The 23,590-nt window shown below is 44.2% G+C and overlaps 1 protein-coding gene and 1 long non-coding RNA gene across 2 annotated transcripts in view; one reads left to right on the top strand and one right to left on the bottom strand.

Moving 5' to 3' along the window:
* Window positions 1-22,069, top strand: part of DDX1 (DEAD-box helicase 1) — a 34,811-nt gene extending 12,742 nt beyond the window's left edge. The window contains exons 13-26 of the mRNA XM_066597076.1: window positions 2,253-2,391; window positions 2,469-2,529; window positions 5,593-5,691; window positions 10,046-10,135; window positions 10,237-10,425; window positions 12,628-12,679; window positions 12,764-12,910; window positions 18,155-18,246; window positions 19,349-19,421; window positions 19,508-19,580; window positions 19,683-19,725; window positions 19,966-20,061; window positions 20,925-21,045; window positions 21,672-22,069. Of these exons, the coding sequence (XP_066453173.1) occupies window positions 2,253-2,391; window positions 2,469-2,529; window positions 5,593-5,691; window positions 10,046-10,135; window positions 10,237-10,425; window positions 12,628-12,679; window positions 12,764-12,910; window positions 18,155-18,246; window positions 19,349-19,421; window positions 19,508-19,580; window positions 19,683-19,725; window positions 19,966-20,061; window positions 20,925-21,045; window positions 21,672-21,802 (1,406 nt within the window). The 3' untranslated portion in view covers window positions 21,803-22,069. The remainder of the gene's footprint in view (window positions 1-2,252; window positions 2,392-2,468; window positions 2,530-5,592; window positions 5,692-10,045; window positions 10,136-10,236; window positions 10,426-12,627; window positions 12,680-12,763; window positions 12,911-18,154; window positions 18,247-19,348; window positions 19,422-19,507; window positions 19,581-19,682; window positions 19,726-19,965; window positions 20,062-20,924; window positions 21,046-21,671) is intronic.
* On the bottom strand, window positions 18-10,270 carry LOC136621550 (uncharacterized). Its single transcript, XR_010791252.1, has 2 exons — window positions 10,214-10,270; window positions 18-1,222 (listed from the first exon to the last, which is right to left on the bottom strand). It is a non-coding gene; the product is annotated as an uncharacterized lncRNA (long non-coding RNA).
* Window positions 22,070-23,590: the final 1,521 nt, after the last annotated feature.

Below are 23,590 nucleotides of genomic sequence, written 5' to 3'. Positions count from 1 at the left end.
AGACAGGAGAGGGAAAATAATATTTATAATTGTTTACTAGCTAGTGGTGGTGTAGATGAAATTCTGCTCCATATCTATAGGCCTCTTACTAGCCAAGCCAGAAGCCTACTGCACACTGAGGAGGAGCAATCGCCCCGAAAGAGTCTGTCTGTACAGGGTTATCTATTCCATCTGGAGAAGATTCTGGTTTTGGCTTATATTCCCAGTTATTGATCCTATGGTTGTAAAAAGGTCTGACATTGACTTGCAGGAATGCTGCCTTCCAATAGGTGGCGCAGTAGAGGTATTGTTCCATCTTCCCATTTGCATATCTCTGCGCCATTCACTTCATTGGGATCATCGGAAATAGCTAAACTCTTGAACTTGGTGGATCCACTGAACTGTAGGGAACAGAGGTGCTTGCACGACACCACTGTTAGAACTTCAAGTGTTTGAGTGAAATCTTGGGATCAATAGGGGTCACAGAAGTTGGAAATCTATGTATTAGCAAGTTATTCCCTACCCTGTGGATAGAGGATAACTAGCTTTGATGGGTATACGCTTTTAATTACATGTTCAGCTATTCATTTGAATGAGTATTGGCTGCCATGCAATACCTGATATCAGCAGCTTTGATACTCCCCGTGGTCAGCCGCTTGCCAGAAGATGGCGCTACATTAAAAAAGGAAATTGCTTTTCCTGGCAACTGCTTTGATCACGTACTAACGATATTAACCCCATTAATCAACAGTATCCAGCATTACAGCTCCTGGCATTTGTACAAAAGGTGAGCAGGTAGTGTAAGTGGACACAAACTTGGCAAATGTATCAAGATGTAGACAGTGTAAGAGTAATTTGGCACATCTTATGGCACACTAGTCACCTTATGGCTAGCTAATGTATGTTGCGAAAAAATGGTGCTAGTCAAAGTGCTTGTCCACATGGGTTGTAATTCTCGTTCGTGTGTCCTCATTTTGTACAACCAACTGTACTGACAGTATTAGCGTGACATGCATGTTTTTTTTTTCTTTTTTTCCCACTGGTGGCATGTCATATCTGCTTCGATTTCTTGGTCAAGACTTTCCAATTCGGGTCACTTGGTGCGCAAACAAAAAAGGAATGCACACAGATAACATCCACGTCTACTCCGTTTTTGAGGGATCGTTGCTGAGCAGTGCTAGAAAAATGGCGTCCTTCTGGTTCTTCTTTTTTGCGCGCAAGGAAAACCAAATGAGTCATGGAACTATAAAAAAAACAAAAAAAATGCAAAGTTTACAGATGACACATAAACATTCACTCTGATTGGACTATTTTCTGCAGGCCTAAAAGTTTCTTTTCCAGGACCTAATAAATAATATATCATCTTTACCATAGAAAGTAAATATGCCGCATGTCACTCGCACCTTTTTTCCGTGCATATGAAGCTATATTTCTGGTACACTTGCTAAATGTGTCTCAATGAGTTCATTACAATTAGCCAGGAAAATAATTATAGTCACACACTGACTAATGTGGAGCTTCCCCACTCCATGTGCTACGCACTGCAGTCTTACATGCAGCATTATAGAACTTTTCTAATTGCTAGAAGCATGTATGTATATATCGCCCCCATCGATAACCCTTTTATAGAGTAGGTCCAATTTTATTTTAATCAATCGTGACTATGGATAGTCTGTCCATCAGAAAGGAATTTATGGCCTTTTTTTTTTTCTAGGTCCAGTTTAGCACATTTAACTCTTTCCAATCCAATTTCCCTGTCACCCACACACTTTTATTTATTTTGGGTGGGAAAGCGCGTTGTGGATTCCTTGAAATTGCTCAACAGAAACATATAAAAATTACCTGTCATGTTTTCCTCGGCAATTTTTTGAAAATTAAATGGGAGTTATGATTATTTCACATCAGCCAAATTATTTGTAATAATCCTGTAAATATATGTATATTGATATACCATACATTTATATAATAAGGCTCTATTCATTTCTAATTTCTCTAATGATTATCTTGCTATCTCATAGCTATCTATCTCTGTAGTATCGTTCCATACAGAGGCATCCTATACACATCCGATGTGTATAGCATGAATAGAGCTTTGATGTCGGAGGCTGTTCTGCATATGTATATTACACTATGCAGGACAGAGTTCTGATATTTGAGCTCTGTTCTGCATAGTGTTAGAAACACTCGGTGTTGGACGAGGTCCGAGACTAGATTGGAAAGGGTTAACCCTGTTCTGTTTTTCCCTTGTAAATGTGCTCTTTCCTTCCTTTTAGGAAGCGCACAGGTGACACAAACCAAGAATGTTCCAAATGCACCGAAAGCTCTTATTATTGAACCATCCAGAGAGCTGGCAGAACAAACTCTGAACAATGTGAAACAGTTCAAGAAATATGTGGATAATCCAAAGCTAAGGTAAGAGCCGTCCTTCTCTTGTCCTGGCTGGAGTCTGTCACACAGCGGAGATCATCCTGGCTTGTTCTGTTTTGCAGGGAACTGCTCATCATTGGAGGAGTCGCTGCAAAGGACCAACTCGCCGTGCTAGAGAGTGGAGTAAGCACTTAAATCTAGGATATATTCTCCCGGCCATTGTTTCTTACGTCACCAAGGACTCCATAGAAAGCATACAATAAATGTAGAGAGAATATATTGAATATGTGTCACAGCAGATCAGCGGATCATCCATTTTCTCACAAATCCTTGGTTTGATCTGTCTGTAAGGCATCTGGTTGCAGCAGGAGCTCTTCCCCACTACTCTGTCTGCAATTGGAAACACCTAAAGATACCTTGTTCCTTGAGCCTTCTGTTTCAAAATCTACTGCATACTCTCACATGTGTGAGGATATTTCCGGCTGTATGGGAATTGGATTTTTTATTGACCTTAAAGGGGTTGGTTCACAAGAGACGATCTCTTTCAGGTTGCGGGGTCTGGGGAGATCGGCTTATCAGAATCCAGCTCTTGGCACCCCTTGAAAAATTAGCTGTTTGCTCAGGGTGCTTGAGAACAGCAGCTCGGAGACCAGTCAGGCTTTACTAGTATTACTTGGCAGCCATTCAGTTGATTGACCCCATGTGTAATAAAAGAGCAGTTTAAAGGAGTTTTCCAGGGAGAAGACTCCTCAGGATAGGTCATCAATAGTTGAGCGGCTGGGACCCCAACTGATCAGCTGATTGCGTGCCCGCTGGTGTTGCTGCAATTACACAGGGTTCAAAGCAGAGGCAGCTGAAGTCTCTCCTCCAACCTCCATGTAGTGGCCAGCTCTTGTAACTGCAAGTGCAGTTCTCATTGAAATCAACCCGATTTTGCCTGCAGTTACAAGCACCAGCCACTTCACAGAGGTCGTAACAGAGACTTCCGCTGTGTAATAGCTACGCCGTCGGTGGGCGCACAATCTGCTGATTGGTCAGGGTCCTGATGAACCCCAGCTCATCAACTATTGATGACCTATTCTGAGGATAGGTCATCAATTGTATTTTCCCCGTAAAACCCCTAAAGTTCGCATCTCGTTCTGGCTCATAGAGAGGGGTCCCGAGTGGGTGGCCCGACTCTACGAGGTCCATATTCCTTAATAGGACATATGAGTAAATGTTGTCCTCATGAGATTACACCTTCAAACAGGCTGATGTCTGGTGGTAGTTTTGTTACTACACTATCTTTTTAGTCAGCGGCTAATGACATCCCCGATGTAAGCAGACGTATACGAACACTGTTCTTCACACTCCAGTCAAGTTCATTGTGCAGTGATTTTGTAGCCTAGTGAAGTATCTGCGTGCGGTAACAAGTGATTCCGTCCATATAACGGCCTATATGATAGTCCTTTTTGGAATCTGACGACAAACGTGTTAATTAACACCCCCCAGCTGCTTATAGTGCTGGTAGATGCAGGTACAGTTTCCTGCAGTGGATTACTATACAGTACCATATGTACAAATTACATAACCTACAATGCAAGTCACCACAGTAAACTCTGCAGTCATTGAGCCAGGAATGCTGAGGTATTTCAACTCAGAGGGCTGCAGCGTTATGAATGCAGCTCTGGAGTATAATTGAAGCTCTAAAGGGGTATTTCAGGGCTGTTGGCTGTATTGGGCAGGACTTTGTAAAGGACATGGGAATGGGCTGAAGAATCACTTGCTTCAATGCCAGTGCTAAGGATGTAGTAAAGCAGGAGAGAGTCTGGGTGGCGTAACGTGACAGATAATCGTATATGTAAACGGTAAAATGCAGTGTTAGATGCCAATGAAAATGGCCAAGTAGTTGACATGGGGGGTATTCTTCATCAATATTGGTGCTAAAAATCTCTTTAACCCCTTAAAGCTACAGGGCTTACAGTTACATCCTGCAGCTTTGGAGTATGCATGAAGGGAGATTGTGGGGCAATCTCGTTCCATACAACGCGGCTGCTGGCTGTTTCTTACAGCCAGCACCCATCCGCAACAGCTCTGATAAACTGCGCTGCTCATCAGAGCTGCTAACCCTTTAAATGCCTCTGTCAATTGTGACAGCGGCATTTAAATCCCCTGGCCGATGTTCCAGGTTCCTCTACTCCCTCCCTGCAATGAGATCGCGGGTAACCTTGCGGGTGTTATGACAGCCAGGGGCCTTCTTAAATGCCTGTCTGATTGAGGTTTAATGTAATGCTATGGAGCGATCAAAGCATCGCAAGTCCTTGTCCCCTCTGGGGACTAATAAAAAAAAAAAGTAAAAATAAGTTTAAAAATAGTTTGCTAATTATTTTTTAAAAAAAAGTCAATAAAAGTTTTAAAAAAACAAACAACCTTTTGCCGTTTTTATAATAAACGCCCCACCCTTCCCTCCCACTCACCGTCTCTCTGTCTTTTTCTTCCCCTCCGAGCGGTTTGCAATGGGAGTGGGTGGGACAGGGGCGGAGCTAAGATCCCACCCCTTGCCCACATCCAGGAATGGGCGGGGCAGAGCGGAGCTTAGCTCCGCCCTCGTCCCGCCCAATCCCATTGCAAACACGGGAGTGGAGGAGAGAGGCAGAGAGCCGGTCAGGGGGAGGGAAGGGGGGACCGCTTAGATGAAAGCGTATATCGGTCGGCCGTGAAAACGCCGGCCAATATATGTTCGTGTAAATAAGCCCTAAGGGTTTAACTGAAGATCAGTATAAAATAATGGAAGGGATTTACAAAGTGACTCCGATTTGTCTGGATTTATGTGACACATTTCTATAGCACATACTTATTCCGCAGCGCTGTACATCACTTTATGTCCCCATCGGGGCTCACAGTCTAAGCTCACCTATTACTATGTTTTTGGAGTGTGGCAGGAAGCCATAGTACCCTGAGGAAAATCACACAAACACAGGGGAAACCTACAAACTCCATGCCGATGTTGTCCTTAGTAGAATTTGAATCCAGGACCCAGCGCTGCACGGCAATAGTGAACACATGAACCTCCGCCCTGCCCTTTAAAGCTGGACTCTTCACTTTAAGGGACAATCCAACTGTGAGATGTCTGATTCATCTCTTCTGCTTGCAGCAAATTTTGCTTTAATCTCTGAAGTTGCTAAATCATTTCTTCTCCACTGACGTGTTTTGTATGTTTCCCACCCATTGACTACCCATCTGAGACGACCTCTGCTCTCCCTGCAGGTTGACATAGTGGTGGGGACTCCAGGCCGAATTGATGACCTTATATCTACAGGGAAGCTCACGCTGTCACAAGTGCGGTTCCTGGTACTGGACGAGGCGGTAAGTTTAGAAGAAATAGTCTGGTTTCTGATACCCGCTTACGGGAAGTGTTTCTGTATTTGTTTCTCACATTTTATGCATCCTACGTTATTATCTGCTGAGTATCACTATTGCTGCTGTATATAATATTTTTGAACTACTGATGGATGGGCCGCCTTCTCTACCAATTTTTATTGCTTTCATGCGTCTAAAATGAAATATGAAGGAATTACGCATCTAGTATTAAAGGGATTGCTCAGGACTTAGCTTTTGATGTCCTATCGGGATAGGTCATCAGTAGTTGATCGGATGGGATCCACCATACATGGACATATGTGGCGCTGTCCGCCGAGTTCATTGTCAGTGCGGACAGAGCTGGAAACAGACTATACTGCCCACATTGCAGCGGCCTGTGTAGGTAATGCCGGCACAGCTCCAATTGCACTCCGATATCGATCATCTGATTGAAGAGGCCACAACACCGCAGCCTCTTCTCAGGCCTGTTATGTCATGTTTAACAGTCACGTGGCCTGAGAGCAGCTCTGTCCCACTCAGGTGAATAGAACTGCGCTTCTATACCAGGCACCGCCTCTATGAATTGTACGGCCAGGTATGCTGTGAAGTGATAGCGGCAATTAGCCAAATGCTGTTGCTACTTCAATCAGGAAATCGGTGGAGCAGCGGACACCCACTGATCTGATATTGATGACCTCTCTTGAGGACAGGTCTTCTAAATCTTATTGCCAGAAAACCTCCTTATTTAAAAATCTCCTGTTTGCAAAGTTGCTTTACTTCTCATTTTAGACACATTGTAAGATAAAGAAGGTGGACGTAGCCTCCAAAGGAGTTGTAGAAGATTGGTTAAACGTGGCTGCTGGTTTCCACCAGAAACCACACCTGTCCCTGGGTTTTGTTGCAAAACGGAGCTGAGTTGCAATACCAGATACAACCAGTGGTCAATTGTGACGCTGTTGGAGCGGGATTAAAATTAGAAGCCTTTTTTGTATTTACACTTATTGAAAAATGTTTCCTCTGATATTCTAGGACTATTAGAATAGCGCCTCCTGCTGTTAATATGCCCAGATATTCCAGGACTAATAACAGAATAGTGCCACCTGCTGTTTATACCCCCAGATATTCCAGGACTAATGACAGAATAGCGCCACCTGCTGTTTATACCCCCAGATATTCCAGGACTAATGACAGAATAGCGCCACCTGCTGTTTATACCCCCAGATATTCCAGGATTTATGACAAAATAGCGCAACCTGCTGTTTATACCCCGAGATATTCCAGGACTAATGACAGAATAGCTCCACCTGCTGTTTATACCCCCAGATATTCCAGGACTAATGACAAAATAGCGCCACCTGCTGTTTATACCCCCAGATATTCCAGGATTTATGACAGAATAGCTCCACCTGCTGTTTATACCCCCAGATATTCCAGGACTAATGATAGAATAGCGCCACCTGCTGTTTATACCCCCAGATATTCCAGGACTAATGACAAAATAGCGCCACCTGCTGTTTATACCCCCAGATATTCCAGGATTTATGACAGAATAGCTCCACCTGCTGTTTATACCCCCAGATATTCCAGGACTAATGATAGAATAGCGCCACCTGCTGTTTATACCCCCAGATATTCCAGGACTAATGATAGAATAGCGCCACCTGCTGTTTATACCCCCAGATATTCCAGGACTAATGATAGAATAGCGCCACCTGCTATTTATACCCCCAGATATTCCAGGATTTATGACAAAATAGCGCCACCTGCTGTTTATACCCCCAGATATTCCAGGACTAATGACAAAATAGCGCCACCTGCTGTTTATACCCCCAGATATTCCAGGATTTATGACAGAATAGCTCCATAGCACCACCTGCTGTTTATACCCCCAGATATTCCAGGATTTATGACAGAATAGCTCCATAGCACCACCTGCTGTTTATACCCCCAGATATTCCAGGACTAATGATAGAATAGTGCCACCTGCTGTTTATACCCCCAGATATTCCAGGGTTTATGACAGAATAGTCCCACCTGCTGTTTATACCCCCAGATATTCCAGGACTTATGACAGAATAGCACCACCTATTTATACCCCCAGATATTACAGGATTTATGACAAAATAGCGCCACCTGCTGTTTATACCTCCCGATATTCCAGGACTAATGACAGAATAGCTCCACCTGCTGTTTATACCCCCAGATATTCCAGGATTTATGACAGAATAGCACCACCTATTTATACCCCCAGATATTACAGGATTTATGACAAAATAGCGCCACCTGCTGTTTATACCTCCCGATATTCCAGGACTAATGACAGAATAGCGCCACCTGCTGTTTATACCCCCAGATATTCCAGGACTAATGACAGAATAGCGCCACCTGCTGTTTATACCCCCAGATATTCCAGGATTTATGACAGAATAGCGCCACCTGCTGTTTATACCCCCAGATATTCCAGGACTTATGACAGAATAGCGCCACCTGTTGTTTATACCCCCAGATATTCCAGGACTAATGACAGAATAGCGCCGCCTGCTGTTTATACCCCCAGATATTCCAGGACTAATGACAGAATAGCGCCACCTGCTGTTTATACCCCCAGATATTCCAGGACTTATGACAGAATAGCGCCACCTGCTGTTTATACCCCCAGATATTCCAGGATTTATGACAGAATAGCGCCACCTGCTGTTTATACCCCCAGATATTCCAGGACTTATGACAGAATAGCGCCACCTGCTGTTTATACCCCCAGATATTCCAGGACTAATGACAGAATAGCGCCACCTGCTGTTTATACCCCCAGATATTCCAGGACTAATGACAGAATAGCGCCACCTGCTGTTTATACCCCCAGATATTCCAGGATTTATGACAGAATAGCGCCACCTGCTGTTTATACCCCCAGATATTCCAGGACTTATGACAGAATAGCACCACCTGCTGTTTATACCCCCAGATATTCCAGGACTAATGATAGAATAGCGCCACCTGCTGTTTATACCCCCAGATATTCCAGGACTGACAGAATAGCACCACCTGCTGTTTATACCCCCAGATATTCCAGGATTTATGACAGAATAGCACCACCTATTTATACCCCCAGATATTACAGGATTTATGACAAAATAGCACCACCTGCTGTTTATACCTCCCGATATTCCAGGACTAATGACAGAATAGCGCCACCTGCTGTTTATACCCCCAGATATTCCAGGACTAATGACAGAATAGCGCCACCTGCTGTTTATACCCCCAGATATTCCAGGATTTATGACAGAATAGCGCCACCTGCTGTTTATACCCCCAGATATTCCAGGACTTATGACAGAATAGCGCCACCTGTTGTTTATACCCCCAGATATTCCAGGACTAATGACAGAATAGCGCCGCCTGCTGTTTATACCCCCAGATATTCCAGGACTAATGACAGAATAGCGCCACCTGCTGTTTATACCCCCAGATATTCCAGGACTTATGACAGAATAGCGCCACCTGCTGTTTATACCCCCAGATATTCCAGGATTTATGACAGAATAGCGCCACCTGCTGTTTATACCCCCAGATATTCCAGGACTTATGACAGAATAGCGCCACCTGCTGTTTATACCCCCAGATATTCCAGGACTAATGACAGAATAGCGCCACCTGCTGTTTATACCCCCAGATATTCCAGGACTAATGACAGAATAGCGCCACCTGCTGTTTATACCCCCAGATATTCCAGGACTTATGACAGAATAGCGCCACCTGCTGTTTATACCCCCAGATATTCCAGGACTTATGACAGAATAGCACCACCTGCTGTTTATACCCCCAGATATTCCAGGACTAATGATAGAATAGCGCCACCTGCTGTTTATACCCCCAGATATTCCAGGACTGACAGAATAGCACCACCTGCTGTTTATACCCCCAGATATTCCAGGACTAATGATAGAATAGCACCACCTGCTGTTTATACCCCCAGATATTCCAGGACTGTTAGAATAGCGCCACCTGCTGTCTCTATTGTAGAGCCTGTCTGTCCAGTGCATCTCGGTTAATGTCCCAAGATGGTCACACCCGCTCAGTCTCTCTTCTCTGCAGTAACGGTGATATATGCAATGAGTGGAGGGAGAAGCAAGACTGAGCAAGTGAAACAGTGACTGTGTTAGAACAGAATAGAGACAGCAGGTGGCGCTCTTCTAACATTAGTCCCGGAATATCTGGCGATGGAAACATTATTTTAAAGAAATGTAAAAAATGTTTATAATTATGGGCTGCATTCAAATAGAAGCAGTTGTTTCTTGTGGGACTGCCCCTTTAAGGATGACCCTGACATACTGATTTGTCTTGCCCCTTGTGTTTCCAGGATGGACTGTTGTCCCAGGGATATTCAGACTTCATTAATCGAATTCATCAGCAGATCCCACAGGTCACCTCGGATGGGAAAAGATTGCAGGTCTGGACTTGCTTAGGATCTTCTCTCATGTTGTAGGATCACGTATGATGCTCTACCGATGTGTGATGTTCTACATACCAACGTAACGTGTTCTCTTGAAGGTGATTGTCTGCTCTGCCACGCTCCATTCTTTTGATGTGAAGAAGCTGTCGGAGAAGATTATGCATTTTCCTACATGGGTGGACCTGAAAGGAGAAGACTCGGTCCCTGAAACTGTGCATCACGTTGTTGTCACAATCAACCCCAAGAAAGATAAGCAATGGGAGCGACTTGGCAAAAACCACATACGAGTAAGGATGCTGTGGGAAGTCTGATAGAACTGAACTCAAGGCTTTCATATATACATTATGGTAACTAGCGATAACACAGGGTGATTCAGAAAGAATGGCGCAAAACTAAAGCAGATTTAACAATACGTGAATTGACCAACAGCAGACTGACATGAGCAAATAAAAGAACTCTCCACGTTTCTAATTCACCCTACAGATGTTCGATGTGGGTGACTCTTGGTGACACTAGATGACCTAAAACAACACCCCCCTGCCCCTCTGCAGTGGACTTGATAATGGAGGTCTATACTAAGAAGTGGCTGGGCAGAAGTACTGACTTTATATCTGCTGGATCACCAACTGCGCACTTGTTGAATCTTAGCTTTGCTTTTGCACCATTCTTTTTGAGTCCCCTCGTATGTTAGGATCAATGCTAGTAACCAGTGGTTGAAACTAGACCTTTCACATGGCACACAGGTAGACCTCCTTAACTCCTTTCCGCAATATAACGTACAGGTGAGACTTTGTTGTATGTATATAGCACGGTGATGGCATGGGCTCCATTGTTGTATATTATAGCTGACACCCTGCTGTGGTGACCGGGATCATAAGTTAATCCAATCCTGGTCGTTTAACCACATGGATGCCATGGTCAGTAGCAAGCGTGGCATCTAAGAGGTTAGACAGAGGCACCTACAGCAATTGAAACAATTTTATACTGTAGTTGGCTTCATATGTGCAACATGCATGCTGCTCATTCCACTGCAGATGACCTAGAAACAGAAGCTAGAACTTACTGGAGATATTTTCTTCAGCCGTTTTCACAGGGGCATCTTTAGAAGGCTAACCCCTAAGCTAGTGGTAGGCTCCCTTTAAGGGTGCACTGAAAGAAAAATATGGGGCCTCATTTATCACAACTAGGGATGAGCGAGTATACTCGCTAAGGCACTACTCGCTCGAGTAATGTGCCTTAGCCGAGTATCGCTGTGCTCGTCCCTAAAGATTCGGGGGCCGCTGCAGCTGACAGGTGAGTTGCGGCGGGAAGCGGGGCAGAGCGGGCGGGAGAGAAGGAGAGAGAGAACTCCCCGCAGCTCCCCGCCCCGCGCCGGCCCCCGAATCTTTATGGACGAGCGGGGAGATACTCGGCTAAGGCACATTACTCGAGCGAGTAGTGCCTTAGCGAATATACTCGCTCATCCCTAATCACAACTATCTAACAAAAAAAACTGTCCTTGTTGCCCCTTAGTACTCAATCACAGGGCAGCTCCCAATTTTCCTAAGCAAAAGGAAAGCTGCGCTGTGATTGGTTTCATTGAAGATTGCTATGGACATCAATACCAATGTTACTATCAGATAGTTTTCATGGGAATTTCTTGAACTTGCAGGCCTCATTGTTACTGCCATAGGCTTGAGAGATCCTGACAACCTTTTCTGTGCTGCTGGCATAGCTTGATTGCCTGTCAGATCACGGTATATTGTAATACTATGGTATTACATCATATTGCAGAAGCGATCAAACCATCACAAGTTCATGTTCCCTTGTATTTGGTATCGCTGCATTTATAAAAGTCTGATCTATAAAAGTAACACATTACTTACCCCGCACGGTGAACACCGCCAGAAATGCGCATTTTTGATCACTCCGTCTCCAAGAAAAAATGTAATAAAAAAAACCAATAATCAAAAACTTCTGTGTTTTTCAAAAATCGTACCAATAGAAGGTACAGAACATCCTGCAAAAAAAACGAGTCCCCACACAACATCAACAAAAAAATAAAGTTATGGGGGCAGGAATTTTTTTTATTAAAGTAGTACAGCAAAAAAAAAAAAACCTCTCTAAATTTGGTACTGGATTGACCTTTACTGGCCAGTAGAATAAAGTTATCGCGCCTTTTTGCTGCAGTGTGAACACCGTAGAAAGATGGTGGAAAGATACCCTAGAGATGTCGGAATAGGTTTTTTTTCCTATTTCAGTACATTAAATAGTACAATTGAAAAATACAACTGGTCCCGTATGATTTTTTTAAAGTGAAAAACCAAAAATAAAGATTGGGGTGTGGGGAGAGGGGCGTGTCTATGAGAGGTTAAAATATACACCCTTTTCAATAGTCAAGAGCCAGTTCACCCTGCAATGTGTGTGTCCCCTAGGGTTGGGGGTTCTACGTAAAGTGACATCAGACTTCTAATGACACAAATGTATACAATGTTTCTTTCTTTCCCCAGACGGATGGTGTACACGATAAGGATAACACGAGACCCGGTGGTAGTTCTGCAGGTAATCTTTCCACATGGTACATCTAAGTATCAGGTAAGGGGTTTCTGCAGTTCAGTATGACTTATCACAGCTATTACATTTCAGAAACCATGTCAGAAGCTATAAAGATGCTGAAGGGAGAGTACATTCTGCGCGCCATCAAGGAACACAACATGGATCAAGCCATTGTATTCTGCCGGACTAAGCTGGACTGTGATAATTTGGAGCAGTACTTTATACAGCACGGAGGAGGTAATGTCCGCAGCCAATCAGAATTCATTATTATGCAAGAAGTTTCACTATTAGGAGGCAGAAAAATGATTTTGGCTACTGCAGTCCTGACTGCGATTTTGGGATAAAATGATCTGTTCTACATGACAAACATCTGTTGTGTTTGTATGCAGTAATGGCACACACAGCATCCAGTTTGATCCTTCCTGACACTGCTCCCAGCATAGTGTACTTTGTGTGCCCCAGTCTAATGACTGATTGCATTCCAGGACTTATTTTTTTTTCTATTGATGACCGATAGGGACCCACTGCTCATATTCCCATTGCCACTGACAGCGCAGGAAGCAGAGAGTGCCGACCAAAGTGTAGTGGACCGGGTTGGTATTGCAGGCACAGCTCCTGTTTAATTCAGTGGGAGCTAAGCTACAGTGTCAACCCGCCACTATGCTATGGTCAACACTTTCTGCTTCTTGTGCTGACTGCAACCCCTGGAATCAGCTGATCCGCGGGGATCTTAGTGGCAGGTCCACACCAATCACCTATTGATGTCCTGTCGGTCATCAATAAAAATATATAAATAAAGTCCCAGAAATCCCCCTTTTAATTTTACAACGTGCACTATTCCTGACGTAAACACACAAAAAAGTTTGTGTTATTAAAAAAAAAAAAAAAAGTCCTCATGCTGCTCCATCACCAATAAATGAACAAAGTTATGGGTGTCAGAATATGACGGTGGAAAGGGATTTACATTTTTAAATAAAGTAAAACAATACACTATATAAATTTGGTGTTCCCGTAATCCTACTGATCCACAGAATAAAGTTCATTTAATCTTTACTGCACCGTGAACGCTATACAAACAACCCCCCCCCCCCTAAAAAAAATATTGCAATTGCATTTTTTCATTTCATCCCACTTAAAACATTAAGTTTTTCATTGCATTAACCCCTTAACGACGGCCCCATTGGGAAAATACGTTCTCAGAAAGTGGGCTTTAATCCTAGAGGACATAGTTTTATGCATCCTCTTTGGATTAATGCCCACTTGCCTGAGGACATGACAGCTCCATGCTGTCTGTGCCCGCAGGTAGCCGACAGCATGTAGCTGTCATCCCAGGATGCGGGCAGTCACCCCCGGCATTGCGATCGGCGCTATCCAATGGATAGCGCCGATCGCAATAAAGTATATAAAAGTGTTAAAAAAGTCAGATATTCAGCTGCCCTGATGCATCGGATCCATCAGGGCAGCTGAAAATACTCACCCGGCTTGTCCGCGGTGTCCCCCAAAGATCGGGTCCTCCCGGACCCGCCGCCGGCCTTCTGCGCCTGCGCGCCAGACGATGACGTCAGACGCATGCGCAGAAGCCTGGGAACCCCCGGCAAATTTGAAATCTCCTGGCTCCCGACTCCTGAAGGTAGCCGGGAACCAGGAGGTGTTACCGGGGACCGCTGTGAGCGGTCGCCAAGCACGCGACCGCTGTGAGCAGTTCCCAAGCACGCGACCGCTGTGAGCGGTCCCCAAGCACGCGATCGTCGCTATCCATTGGATAGCGGCATCGCGAAAAAGTAAAAAAAGTTTAAAAAAGTGTCAGTTTCACCTCCCCTCATGGATCGGATCCATGAGGGGAGGTGAAAATACTCACCTAAGTCCTCCCCGATGTCCCGGGACCTGAAGTCCCCGTCTGCGCATGTGCGCCCGATGTCAATCATCGGGCGTGTGCACAGAGGGGCTCGAGCCCCGGGAAATCTAAAATCCCTCTGCTCCTGGCTGCCATGTGTAACCAGGAGCAGAGAGATTATACCGGGGACATGATCACTGTTATTCAATGGAATGTAAAGTAAAAAAAAGTGTAAAAGTAAAAAAAAAAGTTTAAAAAAGTTAAAAAAGCTTGCGTTTCATCTCCCCCCACGGATCATATCTATGAGGGAGGATGAAATGACGTACCTAAGGCCCGCGGATTTATCCGCGGACCTTACCCCAGCTTCTGCGCACGCGCCCATCGCCACAATGGCAGGTGCATGCGCAAAAGACGTGGATTGCCAGGATAATTTAAAATCTCCCTGCTCCTGGCTACAAAACTTAGCCGAGAGCCTGGAGATTTCACGGGGGGCCGCGGTGAACGGTTCCTGATCACGTGTTCGCTGTTATACAATGGATAATGGCGATCACGTAAAAGTTAAAAAAAGGTGAAGGTTCATCTCCCCTCACCGATGCGATCTGTGAGAGGAGATTAAGCTTTTTACCGGAGGCCTCCGTATTTGCACCCCGACGCGATCTTCCTCCGTGAACTTTCCCGGATTCTGCACATGCAACCGCCGGCAAAACACCGGACACGTGCGCAGGAGTCGGGGAGCCCAGGAAATTTAAAATCTCCTTGCTCCCAGCGACCAACGGTCGCAGAGAGCCTGGAGCAGTGACCTTGTTGAGCGGTCGCCAGTCATGTGATAAAAAGGTAGCGATCTAACATAGGACGGTCTCACATGACCGGATAGGAATTACGGATTCCGCATGCATCTGATCCGCGGTAATACGCAGATCAATCACATTGGATTACACAATTCCGCTCACATTAGTGGGTCGGAATTGCGTAATCCACTCGCAGAAAAGAGAACGCAGCAGGTTCTATTTTACTGCGGATATCCGCAACATAGAGCCCATTGTGCTCCATGGTCATGGATATACCCGCAGCCCATACGCAACTACATTGTGTACGGGCTGCGGGTACCCACGTCATCGCTAAGCGACGGTGCGGGAAATCCAAACAAAAAAAAGTACTGCGCATGACCGCCCGTGTGAGTAGGCAGTTATGCGCAGTACATTACGCGGCCATACACAGGGTCACAGCCGGGCTCACAGCTGGGATCCGCTGCTGGCCTCCGCAAGTGGATTCCACCTATGGCTGCATGAGCCTGGCGTTATTCAGACCGCTACCTGTAATATGCAGTTTACAAGAAGCGCCGGGAACGTTCGCCTTCCTGCAGTTCCAGGAGCACCTTGTTGAGCGTCTTCTGTCTTGATGCCGCACCTCATCAAGCTTACGGAGACTCACAGAGCACCACTTTTTACACCCCATACCCGCCACTGAGGTCACAAAATACCCCCAAAAAGCATGAGAGGAGGGGGATACACGGTTTTATTGCCCCATGTACCCATCCCAACCAGCGTTCGTAATTACCCCTGTCTTCAGAAATACCACACAGTTCACATTGTTACTTTTATCTAAGATTTGGGGAACGCCGAAAAGGGCGCGGAGGGGGGGGGGATATTTTTAGGGAGTCAATTTATATTCCGTACAAATGAGCAATGGGGCCTGGAATGTATTCGGTTGTGCCCTGCAATCCAACGGGTGTTCCCTCCATTACAGGCCTTGCCATGTGTCCTTTAAGTAGATTAGGGCCACAAGGGGTATGTTTTTGAACATGGAACAAACGGGGGTATCCATTTGGGGGTGAATGTCTTTATTCCTATGTACACTGTACAAAAAAAAAACGTTTTAAAATTGACAAAATTGGCAAAATAATGAAAATCGTAATTTTTTTCCTTCTGCTTTGCTTAGATCTATTCAAATACTGTGGGGTCAAAATACACAGTACAGCCCTAGATGAATTCATTAAGGGGTCTAGTTTTCAAAATAGGGTCATTTGTGGGGGTTCTCTGTCGTTTTGGCCGCTCAAGGGCTCTACAAGTGGGCAATGGGGCCTAAATCACCTTCATGCGAAATTTCTGTTCTGAAAGCCACCGACTACTCCTTTCATTTTGGGCCCCGTTGTGCATCCACACATAAGATTAGGGCCACAATGGGTATGTCTCTGAACACGGGAGAAACGGGGGTATTCATTTTGGGGTGCAAGTCTTCATTTATGAGTGTGCTGTACAAAAAAAGCAGTTTTTAAAACGACAGAATTGCCAAGAAAACGAAAATCACATTTTTTTCCTTTTGCTTTGGCTGCCAGCGTGTGTATTAGCTTTCTGGAAGCGGGGATTTCAAGCCCCGCATTCAGAAAGCTATGCTGCGCCGGGGACGAGGAGCGAGCGACAGCCTGCCGGAGCGAGCGACATCCTGCCGGAGCGCGACAGAACGCCGTGGGAGGTGAGTAATGAATTTTTTTTTTTTTTCTCCACTGTATACCGGCGTATAAGGTGACAGTTGGGGGGTCGTCTTATACGCCGGTATATACGGTATTTGCAGAAATATGAAATTTTATTTTTTCTCCTTTAAATTGAATTAATTCCTGAAAAAAACTGGTGGGGTCAAAATACTCATGACACCCCTCAGTGAATACATTAAGGGGTGTAGTTTTTAAAATGGGGTCATTTGGGGGGGTATCTATTATTCTGACACTCATGAGCCTTTGCAATTTTGGCTTGGTGCAGGAAAACAAAGTGCTCCTCAAAATGCTGAAAAGTAATGTTAAATTTGTACGTCCTATAAATGGTTAAAAAAAACAAATGTTTTTCAAGTGTGCATTCAGAATAAAGTAAACAGATGGAAATATGTATCTTATCAAAAATGTGTACAGTATGTTTGGACATATTTGAGATATTACAGTTGAAAATGTGAAAAAATGACAATTTTTTCAAACTTTTTCCAATATTGGTACTTTTAATAAATATACACAAATAATATCGGTCTCTTTTTACAACCAAAATGAAGTACAACATGTGGCGAAAAAACAATGTCAGAATCACTGGGATATGTAAAGCCTTTACGGAGTTATGCTACGTTGAACGACGCATGTCAGATTTCAAAAATTTGGCTCCGTCACTAAGGCGCAAACAGGCTTCGTCACTAAGGGGATAAATGTATTTTAAATGGTTACCATTAAAAAGATACTTGCTTTCATAGAACCGAGTCAATGAGAAAATAAATAAGTTGTGGGACGAAAAAATGAAAAAAAAAAATCTGGCCTCAAAGCGGTTAAACCCTGCTCTGATCATACCTGACTGATATGTGTGTAGGGCTCATGACCCCACATCCAGGCTTGTAATGAATGGAGAGGTGGCCCTGCGTGTCTCTTAGCATTCACTTTCACTGGAGTTACTGAAACAGCTGAGCCGCTGCGCTCGACTTTTCATAACTCCTATGGAAGTGAATGGCCCGCTCCATTCTGCCTGGGCACGGTGGCTGGTGGAGGTGGGTCCAAGGGCCCTTGAACACAATCTTCCTGTTCTAAAAGGGGACATAAAACAATAGAATGTGCGTGGAGTCAAACACAATTGACACTCTATTGTAAATGATCTGAAAAATGCTTCTGTGTCTTTCAGGACCTGACAGAAAAGGCCATCAGTTCTCCTGTGTGTGTCTTCATAGCGACCGGAAGCCACATGAGCGAAAACAGAATCTGGAAAGATTTAAGGTAAAACAGCGCCCCCTGGTCACATAAAATGCAACGGTATAATGAGTAATTATCCATCTGCAAAGATTTTCCTTTGTAAAACTGCTGTGTGATCTGGGAAATACAATACATAGAGAAAGTGAAAAAATAAAACCATGAACCTCCATGTCATTGAGTTGTATACCTGTTCATATATATTTATTAAAAGTTACGCACAAATTAAAGTGACCCTCTGGTTTCGGGAACATTTTCTGTTTTAGGACAGAGGGTTATATTACATTCAGTTGTTCTTCTCTGCTGTTCCTCTGGTCCGCCAATTCCAGGCCCCATTTTTGGTTGCCCAATATTGTCGATGCAATCTTCAGACTACCTAATCCCCCATAGTGCACTGTGCCTGTTCTCTGATTGGCTACAGCTGCTCATGTGATCAGTGTTGGCCAATCACAGTAGCACACAGTGTGCATTAGGTAATTAGAAAATGGCTGCAGCCATTTTGGACAGCCGAAAACAGGGTTTGGAAGGGTGACTGAGAAGGAACTAGTGCAGGTAATATACCCATGGATTTCTCCTCTCCCACAACAGAATTGTGTCCCGAAACCTTAGGGTTGCTTTAAACATTCCGTTAGTCTCAGAAGTTTCCTACACACAGCCAGTCGCATTGCTCGGAACTACAGGGCTTTGAAATATCATTCATATCCAATGAGGTCTGACAACTCTTCTAGCTACTTGACACTTGGATCTACCATTTGTAGTGCAGGGTAATAGTCGTCATCTGATAAATATCTTCAGGATCATTGGCGTAACGGGATGCGGTTGCACCCAGCCCAGGAGCCTTAGGGGGCCCATAAGGCCTCTCTTCTCCATATAGGGAGCCCAGTACTATGAGTAAAGCATTATAGTTGGGGGCCCCATTACAAGTTTTGCATTGGGGCCCAGGAGCTTCAAGCTACACCTCTGCATTAAGGGGTTAAGAGAAGTTGGGGGCCCAGAGATAAACTTTTGCACCCGGGCCCATGAGCCTTTAGCTATGCTCCTGTGCAGGGTCATTTAGCAAAACAAAAATCTCAAGCTTTATCATCCTCCTTCTTGCTTGTTGACTGTTCCTTGCTTTGATTCTCTTAAGAAAGCTGATGTTCGGTTCTTGATCTGTACGGATGTAGCTGCCAGAGGTATCGATATCCACGGGGTCCCTTATGGTAAGTGTCTCTTGTATGATAACTGATGTGTTCATAGAGCTGTTGTGTTCTGGATGGGTGAAACTCTGGGCTCTTCTTCCTGGCAGTTATCAATGTGACTCTTCCAGATGAGAAGCAGAACTATGTGCACCGCATCGGTAGAGTGGGCAGAGCTGAGAGGTAGTGTAGAACTCGGTCTTTTAGTCTCATAAATTATGTTTGGTCTATAAATGCTACAAGTTGGTACACTTACAAGTTCCTGGCTCTTTTTTTTTTTTTCAGAATGGGTTTAGCTATTTCTCTGGTTGCAACAGAAAAAGAAAAGGTGAGTAAAGGCCCTTTTAGTCACAACGATTATCTTTTGAGCGATAATCGTTGTCTTACTGCACTGACATCCCTGAAGACAGGTGGGGTATGAAGAACAGAGCGGTCCGCACATTATATGACTTGGCCATTGTTACAGTAAACAGTGCCATGAGTCCATAACTAAAAGCAATAAGAATGAGACCTGGTGGCATCACATGGTCTTCGTCAAACCGTTAAACAGGACCGCGTTTTGTCGTAGGTTTGGTATCACGTTTGCAGCAGTCGTGGGAAAGGTTGTTACAACACCAGGCTAAAGGAAGATGGCGGCTGCACGATCTGGTACAATGAGATGCAGGTAACTGTTCATCATTTTATGTTCTACAAGCTGTTTCCTCTTGTTACAATGAAATACAATGTCGTCTGTCTGTACGTTGAATGGAAATATGACTTTGTTATAGGGAAATGCGTATGTCGTCCATGCGATACCGCGTATCGAGTTTCCATAGGATCACATGTGCGCACTTGTGACTGCCAACATCCAGCAGCGTTGGGTTTTTAGCAGTAATGATGTAAAGCCAGTTGAATGCCCTTCCCTACTGCCATCATCAGAGAAGTACAAATGCAGCAGTTCCCTAATTCACTCTGATCAAGCCGGCTTCTTTTTTTTTACCTGGAGTGATCCAAAAATAGAGCAGAGCGGCGAATCTAATTGCATCTGTCTGCGGAGCTGCAGATACCGGCTGGAGGGGAACGTAGCTCGTAAGTGGAGGGATTTCAGTAAAGCAGGTTAGGCAACTGCTATATATGCAGCTTGCTTATATATGTGTAGCGGTACCAAAGCTTGGGGCGATGCGTGAACCCCTTCTTGCGTTACCTATGTGGGTGCGCAGTACATCACTGCTTTGCCACATATATGTACACTCTTCCTCAGCAGCAGCGGGTCCAATACTGCATGCTAAACACCTTCGCCGATGACGCCACGCTGGCAGATGAGGCGTAACAGAGTGGCCCTCGAGTCCAACCAGTGACCCTGCCTACAAGAAATCAGCAACTCCTCTTTACCCTAATTGAAAAAAAAAAAAGGACTATAATGGCCATAAACATGGGAAGGGTGCAAAAAAAAAAGTTTGAAGTCCATAGTATGAAGATGGGCTTTATCCTTAAAGGGGTTGGTCCACTTTGATTGAACTGTTATGTCTCTGCAATCCCTTTCTTCAGCTGCTGTCAGAAATCGAAGAGCACTTGACCTGCACTATATCCCATGTGGAGCCTGATATGAAGGTGCCCTTGGATGAGTTTGATGGAAAAGTGACCTATGGTCAGAGGAGGGCTACTGGGGGTAAGTCCTGTGCTTTTTATTTATCCACCTGTACTTCTACAGCCTCTAAGCTCTCGCTCACAACCTGAAGATTGCGAGTTTAACCCCCACGTGGTTCAGGTAGCGGCTCAAGGTTGACTCATCCTTCCATCCTTTCCAGGTCGGTAAATTGATTTCCCAGCTGCTGGGGGGTAAAAACCCACCCCGCAAAACAGTCTGCCAAGAAAGCGTCACGATGTGACATCATCCTAGAAGTCAGCCATGACTCTGTGCTTGCACCAGGGGACTTTAGCTTAATTCTACATCAAGTATTAATACTAATGCCAATAATTGTGATCTGAAATGGCCAGCTGGAAAAAAGTTACAAAAAACGATTTGGTACAACTCTTGTCATGAAATTCAAGCCTTAAAAATATAGAACTGTACCTCTGTTTACCGTTTGTATGTTCTATTTAAAATGTAGTAAACCGGTTAAACCTAAAGCCATTGGCCTATCCTCCTACCTACTTCCCTGTAAACATGTATGGGAGATTGCTCTTTACAATGACATGTTGCCTCGCACCACCACAAATCCTCCAAGATTCACCAGGTTCTTCCAACAATTCCCATCGTTCTTCTAAACTTCCACACTTTCTCGCTTCTTGTAGGCGGCCTTTATAAAGGGCATGTAGATATCTTGGCACCAACTGTACAGGAATTGGCTTCTCTGGAGAAGGAGGCGCAGACGTCTTTCTTGCATCTGGGATATCTGCCGAACCAGCTCTTCAGGACCTTCTAATGGGATCTATCGGCGGCATGGCAAAAACTGCTGACCGCTCCTGTGTGCTGCCCTCGATGACCCGCACTTATCCAACCGCGATAGATGGTAATATGGACATTTAGGCGTCTTACCTGGGTTTCTCCTCATTTGTTTTCAGTCCATACTAGACTTTAATTTAGATGAGATACATCATATAGTTCTGTTTTGTTTTATGGTGACTGACTACACTCGGTGCATGAAGTGGAACTAATAAACGCAGCAAATAAAAATGTGGTTGGTGTTTTATGATGTCTAGAAATATCCCTTTTTTTTGGTATGTTCGTATACAGGTTGGTAATTGACTGGGGGGCGCACTTAATGTTTCCTTTAGGCTGGCTGAGTTCTCGGTCCAATCTAACCAGTGCCAAGCGAAATGCCTTTTGATCAGCACTTTTTTTTATGTTCCTTCACATGGGCTCAAGGGGATGAACATTTGTAATTCCAAGTGTTTGTCCCCAGCAGCTGGCTGTACATCTCTCTGATCACATGGAGGAATGTACAGCCAGTCAGCAAGCATTTTCATGCTTGCTGAAACTGAATGATCAGCCAGTGAACAAACGTTCTCTCATTCATTGGCTGATTACTAGTCTTTTTACATTGCCCGATTGTCAGACAAATGAGCATTTGGAGGAATGTTCGGGCCTGACAATTGGCCTATATAAAGGTCCATAAGGCTTAAAGTCTGAAGAGGTCCAAAGAACACTTCTCCCTGTATGAAGAAGCCAGTGAATATATGATGTGGCAGTGCTTGATAGGCAACATAGAAAAAAATAACAATGTAGTGCATTACTAATGTATTACAGTATATAGCACCAATGATTAAATGATCACAAGTTTAAGTCCACTTGGGGGACTAAATAAGTGTTAAGAAAAAAACGTATGAAATTTTTTTTTAAAAATGCCCTCTTTTTCTTGTTTTTCCCCATTAAAAACAAAACCAACCCAAATATTTGGTATTGCTTTGTATGCTATTAAAAATATCAGTATTTATCATGAATAGTGAAGGTCGTAAAAAAAACAAAAAACAGAATGCCAGAATTGGGGGGGGGGGGGGGGGGGGGGTTTATTATCGCAGCTCCCAAAAAATTTGAATACAAAATGATCAGAAAAGACATAGGTTTCCAAAAATTGTTGCAAGAAAAACTGCAGCTCATTTTGCAAAAGAAAGCCGTCCTACAGCCCAATAGACTAAATAAATATAAGTTGTGTCTTAGAAAATGGCGATGGAAAGCAATTTTTGTTTAAGAAAACATTTTATTTACTTTTTAAAAACAGAGAAACATTAAACTGTGTAAATGTATTATCACTGTAGTCATACGACCCTTGGACAAAGTTCATGTGTCATTTTTACTGCACCGCTCCCCCCTGCTCACTCCCGCAACTCACCGCTCACCAGCGCCGGACCGAATCTTTTCTCCTGAGCGGGCAGGTACTCGCTAAGGACAATACTCGCTCAAGTAATTGCCCTCAGCGAGTATGCTCGCTCATCTCTAATGATCTGTAAGATGCATTAAAAACCTGGAGAATTTTCTAAGCTTTCCATGCCATTCTGTTGGATGTCAACTCATGTATGAAGAAATAAACTGTACTTTTGCACCATTCATTTTGAATTACCTGTATATATGGCACACGTCAGGGCACTTTGGGCCCTCAGAATGTCATATGGAAATTTCCTCCATATTGTTTCAATTGCTCAATATCTTTAAGCTGTTTATTTGCTGTCAATGAATGAAAACACTCCTCTTTCCATTCAGAGGCAGCAGACCT

This window comes from Eleutherodactylus coqui, chromosome 1 (genome assembly GCF_035609145.1).
Source record: "Eleutherodactylus coqui strain aEleCoq1 chromosome 1, aEleCoq1.hap1, whole genome shotgun sequence".
In the NCBI taxonomy this organism is placed as follows: domain Eukaryota; kingdom Metazoa; phylum Chordata; class Amphibia; order Anura; family Eleutherodactylidae; genus Eleutherodactylus; species Eleutherodactylus coqui.
Note: the sequence above shows the minus strand (reverse complement) of the source record. Positions and strands in the feature narration are given on the sequence as shown.